The following is a 6,085-nucleotide window of genomic DNA, read 5'->3' as shown; positions in this document are numbered from 1 at the left end:
GACTTGTAAAAATTCAACACGTATCTCTTCCCCTTAAGTCAGCACCGAGACTGTCAGCATCACTTCTAATGAGTTGTATGGATGGAAATCACACTCAGATATCTTAGAATCGAGGTTGCAGTGAGCACGGGTAATTGTAGTTTGTTTTAATAGTGTTAACCACAGATCATCAAATATCTACGCAGATATCTCACATCAGATTTCGAGACTGGTTTTTGCAAAAACCTCGGGTTTAATTGGCACGTGCATGATACGATATATAACATTCCCAAATTATAATTAAAGAAAGTCGATCAGCCCTTAGGAAATTGGTCAAGTAGTTTTTGCACAGCGGGAAAAATGAACGGGGGGGGGGGGGGTATTAACCAAAAGTTCTGAAAATTCTATAACTAATTGTTATTATGTATAAGTCTTACGTCATGAATTCAACTACTGTTTTAGACCACTCTATATTATGGGATTTCCTTTTTTTTATAAACTCCTAACCAAACCATTTGATCCGCGCTATCTCTTTTTCAGCTAAACCTCAATCGTGTGCAGAATACAAATACGGGCACAGAATGAATACCCTGCGAGATGGATTATACTGCCTCTATCCGGGAACACCTCAGACCATTCCCATTTCATTGTACTGCAAGAACGATGTCAACGTTCCTGGCGGCTACAAGGAGTTTGTTGACCTTCTTCCAGGAAGTGTGAACACGAATTACTGGCCTGGCCAAAGCAGCTATACCAGGAAAGGCGGCACTTCGTTTACCAAGATCAGAATCGACACAACGGTAGGTCCACACATTTTGAAGGTGCTGATGAGCGGCCATGCAAATGCTCATTGACATCAATTTGCATATAGTTTTATCGCGATTTGACCGTTGCGTCAGAATTAACTCGCGACGATAAGGCAGTAAGCACCCGTAACCCTATATGGGACTCAAGCACTAATACAACAGTAAATAACCCACCCATTAAAGTATTGATGTTCTGATCAGAGCATCAAAACTGTGAGTGGCTTAAGGTGCAGGGTCATGTTAGGTAAATTTGCGGACCATGTCGACTTTAAAATTGAATAGCTCCTAGCCATGAGGGATTACCGAGCCGTAGTAAAGAAATATGGAATACTTAAGGAATGTTGCGTATGATAAAAGCAGAGAAATAATTAAATGACGTTTAATAAGGACCATTACTGATACAATAACATCGGTATTTTCAACATAAACATGTTAATCACGCCGAGCTCCGTTGTCCGATACACCAATTGGAATCAACGCAAAATAACTCTCTGCATCTCGTTACAGAGCCCTTTTTGCAATTTACGTCACGGTTAATAAATCAATTGCTAATTAGTCGTTAAAAACGCGCAAATTTCGATTTTTTTTCCAAGTTACGTTTCGAAAATTGAAAATAAAAACTCTCTGTAGCGTGAATGCCAAAGTGTATCCGATGTGAATGCAACTATCAACTTCCGAATGCAATGGTCCAAAAAAGGGCAGTAGGAAGTTGAATTTCGTCAGCAATGCATTTGTATTAGTAATTAGCCAAATTAAGAGGCATATTTTAAAATCGTTTGTGCTTCTTGCTTATCAAAAATACATCTAGATATTCGGATGGAGTCGAAACTTCGTGATATATGGTAGTAAATCAATGTTCAAGTCACGATGCCCCGCCTATTTTGGTAACATAATCCGGCACCTTAACATTGAAATGAGCTTTAGATTAATCAATGTCCTTCATGATAATTCAGCCAGGTTTTGAATTTTAACTAACTTATGTAGAATAGGAGGTGACTGGACAGTCGACAGCTGGGTAATATTGACCTTAATAATACCAATGGTCCTTTAATTGTTACATATAATCTGTTCGATACCGTAATTCGTTAACGTAGTTCATCAGCAATGCGTCACCTTACTTCGTCTATTGCATGTATACCGTTTATCGCCAAATTGTCTTATTCCAGAATTTGAGGGTCATTGGCAACGACTACACATTTGCGGTTCTCTATGGTTCAACCGGTGGCACAACAAAGCATCCGTACGGCACTGGTGGAGGATGCTCCCTTCAAGGGAAGCTACTCGGATCATTCCATATCGACCTAGTAGGAACGAAGTTCAAGGTCAAAGAAGGGGTAAGTCATTCATTCTCAACCAAACCATTATTGATTTATCTTCAGACAACAGAGAATTTCCTTTTCCTGTTAAGATCTAAACCTGCAATTTGCTAAATATGTTTAAAACCAGTCGAACACGAAAATAGACGAACTGGTTATTTAACAATTTTCAATGCGAGGTATGTCACGTGATACCAGCTCTGATCGCTTGTTCAACGCACCGATCGCCATGATCGCCTAAGACTTGTTGTCAGCCGATAAAGAAGAAATACATGCATATGTTTGGATTCAGAATGGACCACAGTTGTTTACAATGATAATGAACGATGCGCCTGCAATTCAGCGGTTGTGGTTAGAATAGACCAGCCCCTTCCAACCACAAGTGGGGCCGGCGGGAAATATTGGCATCGAATGGTGTCGTTTCATTGGTAGGCATTATTCAAGGAGCTGTAGAGGCATGTTCCTAAAACATGCATTGTGACGTCAGTTCATGCATATTAATGAAGTTGTGGCCATATAACACGCATGTGCAGTGATGTGCTGACGGGAAAGTATGGTGTTTTTTTCTGAACTTGTAGGAAATGATATGTTCTGTTTGAGTTGGGTGACTTTTCTTTTGCAGACTTGAGTACCAGTAGACCCTACTTCGAGTAGAGTACCTACCTTTTCTGCATCATATATGTCTTGAAAAGTCAAACAAAATTAGTGGTGATCCGGATACAACATGTTTGTCTCATAAATGCTTTGAAACATTAAGCAATAAACATACATACTAGTTAATATATAAATGCCAACATTTATTATTTCATTTTTCTTCCACCGGTGACCTGGGCTGCCATCTGCCTTGATTGGAGGAATCACCTTGCACTTCTTTATTCGAGCATCCGCATGCCACTCTACCTGCTGTAGATTAGGCTCTGAGGAATATATTGGGATAGATGAATAGATCTGGTCTGATCAGCCTCATAGCAGCCGGGCCTCATAGGTCTTGAAGGCTTGCCGATTGTGAAAAAAAGTTTAATTTGCTTGGCATTCATTACCCCTTAAATTTAATCCCAAGATACTTCTAATTACTACTATCTTACTACTATCCACTCCGGTCAGGCATCAGACAGCAGCAAGCTCAAATATGGAGTTCCTCAGGGATCGGTTCTTGGACCGAAGTTATACACGATGTACACTAAACCCCTGGGTACTCTTATTCAGATGCATGGCCTGGACTACCATATGAACGCTGATGATACACAGCTCTACATTTTCTTTCCCAAAAAAGATCTGGTGATTCAAAACAAAGCTGTCCACAACCTCGAGACATGCCTTAAAGCCATCAGCAATTGGATGAGCTCAAACTTTCTAAAACAAAACGGTGATAAGACAGAAGTGATGCTGTTCACCCTGCGTGGAGGCCAGGCCATTGATCACATCTCAGTTTCTGTTGATGGTTGCAGCACTGAACCGAGCACAGCAGTTCGCAACCTGGGAGTTATATTTGACAAGCACCTAACCATGGAGAGGCAGGTGAACTCTGTTGCTCGTTCCTGCTTCTTCCACCTCCGGAACATTGGTAGATTGAGGAGTTATTTGCCTGCCGATGCAACCAAGTCACTTGTCAATAGTCTAGTAATATCTAGACTCGACTACTGCAATGCTCTTCTTGATGGTGTCTCAGGTCAACTGGTGCAATCCCCACAGAAAGTTCAAAACGCCTCGGCACGTTTGATCACTCGTACTAAAAAGTCTGACCACATAACACCTGTACTGATCGACCTACATTGGTTGCCCGTGAAGTTTAGGATCCGGTACAAAGTTCTCATCCATACCTTTCGAGCCCTTCATTCCACAGCCCCTCCTTACATCTCGGAGTTGGTTTCCTTCCGCAGGCCTGGCAGAGCACTCCGCTCTGCGGGGGAGTATAAACTCAAGGTCCCCCGCCGTAGGACGGTCTGTGGAGGGAGATATTTTGGGGCTTCGGTCCCAAGGCTGCGGAATGACCTTCCTCTTTCATCCGATCGACAGCTGACCTGGGCATCTTCAAGAAGGCATTGAAAACCTATCTTTTTAAATTAGCCTATTTTTAAATCCGTTTTTAATCATGTGGTCCTAAATTGTTTTATTGTTTTATTCCTGTATTTTAGTACTTTGAGCACATTGTTTCTTAGATTGTATTAGGTGCCTTTGAGCAATTTGTTGATAAAGGCACCTAAAAATATGTTTTAATAATAATAATAATAATAATTACAGAGCTGGGGCGTCCGTCTGCGCATGAGCTGTGCATTAGGCTGATTGCGTACGACTAAGTCTCTCCCTTGCCTTTTTCGAGGCCGCACATTATTGGCTAGATGTACAGCGTAGCGGATCGAAGCCTAATGGGCTATGGTTCGGCAACCAAAACCGCGAATGGTTTGATGCAAAATATGGAAGCAGTAAAAAAACACATTCAAATTCACATTTTTTTATTGTTTAATTTGAGGTGTTTTAAGGATATAGATTGTTACCTTACTGTCGGTATTGGTTCCCCCACCGAACACCGCTCGGGTGGAGCCGAGTGGTTTTGATCTTCAGTTTAGCTGGCGCTCAACCTTTGCGAACTAAAATTATACATTTTGTGCAGGCTCTCCTCTTACTGACTAAATGGCCCCGACACAGTTTAGATTGCAGCTTTTGAAAGGGGTCAGGTACAGTTCCTGTTAGTGTGTGTCTGTAACATTGTGTCTGTTACAGCAACATTTTCTCGTCAGAAAGTTATAAGTAACGTTATATGAAGTTCTGATTGAGACTCGGAAGTTAAAAAATCTAATTGTTCTTATACGCCGTTTCAGACTACATGGACGGTGGTGGGTTTTAACCAACGGATGGGCACACTTTCGATCACCAACAACTGGCAGCGTGTTCACAACAAATGCGATGGGTACTGTGGCAGCTGCTCTGCTAGTGGCGGCCTCTATCTGCAGATATATAAGCCTTGAGATAGAAGGACGATGATAATAGATAGGAAAAGAACTCGTAACATGATACACAATTACTTCCTCCCTGTTGTCAACGCTATCTTATATAGGAACAGATACATACAGCTGAATAAGGAACTGCACGCGAGTACGAGACTAACACCACTCAACGCGCAACGAGCTTTTTTACAGTCATTTTGGCCACCATCTGAATTTTGAGAAGTTTAAATTAATTTTTGACAATGGTGGCATTGGATAGACCTACCCCTTATACCATGGATTTGACTCGAAAATTGTCCCATCAAGCATGATTGACAAGATATAGGCACTTCTGACTTTACGGCATATATCACCGGCCAAGAATTTAACTACGATGCAGTTCATTTCTGATAGGGCCCCCTAATCAGATCAAGTGTCCAAATGAGGGGAGATATTTTTGCATTCATGCATGATAGGACCCCTTATTGCCCCCCGGACCAGTTGTATATTCATTATCTTTGTCCAAGTAATATAGTTCATACTTTTCGCACGAGATGACAATGCCGCATTTTCAAGTCTGTGTGAATGTATTCTTATCCTCTCAGAGAGTTGGTCCTCCAATTGGGATGGAAGAATCAAGGTCAAATATAATATGATCCTGTGCGATCTTATCAACGGTGCCCGATCAACACTGTCGAAAAGCTGAGAGAGAAACTTCCTGCCAAACACGTGCCAAATGCGAGATGTAAACAATTGCATATCATTCGATTATGCACGACAAAGTGAGTCTTTTAGAAGCACGTGCACACTATCTTATTCATGCCGAATGAATTGCGTACGTGAAAAACCCATGGAAACTGCTGAAAAACAAGGAATTTAGAAATCAACTTTCCGGCGGAGGGAGGTGTCTTTCTTCGGTGGCTTTTCGGCAGGGGAGTATTGTTGTGAAATGCGGGCGTAGTTTGTTGGGTGTGGAGGGTTTAAGTTGGACTGTTGTATCGGTGAATTTGAGATGAGGACAATGTGGCAGTTCATTTATTCTGCATTGTGGTCAGCTATT

At 41.6% G+C, this 6,085-nt stretch overlaps 1 protein-coding gene across 1 annotated transcript; it reads left to right on the top strand.

Annotated features, from left to right (window-relative positions):
- Positions 1–560: 560 nt before the first annotated feature.
- On the top strand, positions 561–5,573 carry LOC135487882 (A disintegrin and metalloproteinase with thrombospondin motifs 9-like). Its single transcript, XM_064772068.1, has 3 exons — positions 561–779; positions 1,952–2,119; positions 4,921–5,573. Exons 1-3 carry the CDS (start codon positions 561–563, stop codon positions 5,065–5,067), a joined length of 534 nt encoding a protein of 177 aa, XP_064628138.1. The 3' UTR covers positions 5,068–5,573.
- Positions 5,574–6,085: the final 512 nt, after the last annotated feature.

Source organism: Lineus longissimus, chromosome 5, assembly GCF_910592395.1.
Source record: "Lineus longissimus chromosome 5, tnLinLong1.2, whole genome shotgun sequence".
In the NCBI taxonomy this organism is placed as follows: Eukaryota; Metazoa; Nemertea; class Pilidiophora; order Heteronemertea; family Lineidae; genus Lineus; species Lineus longissimus.
This window is presented reverse-complemented; position numbering and strand designations above follow the sequence as displayed.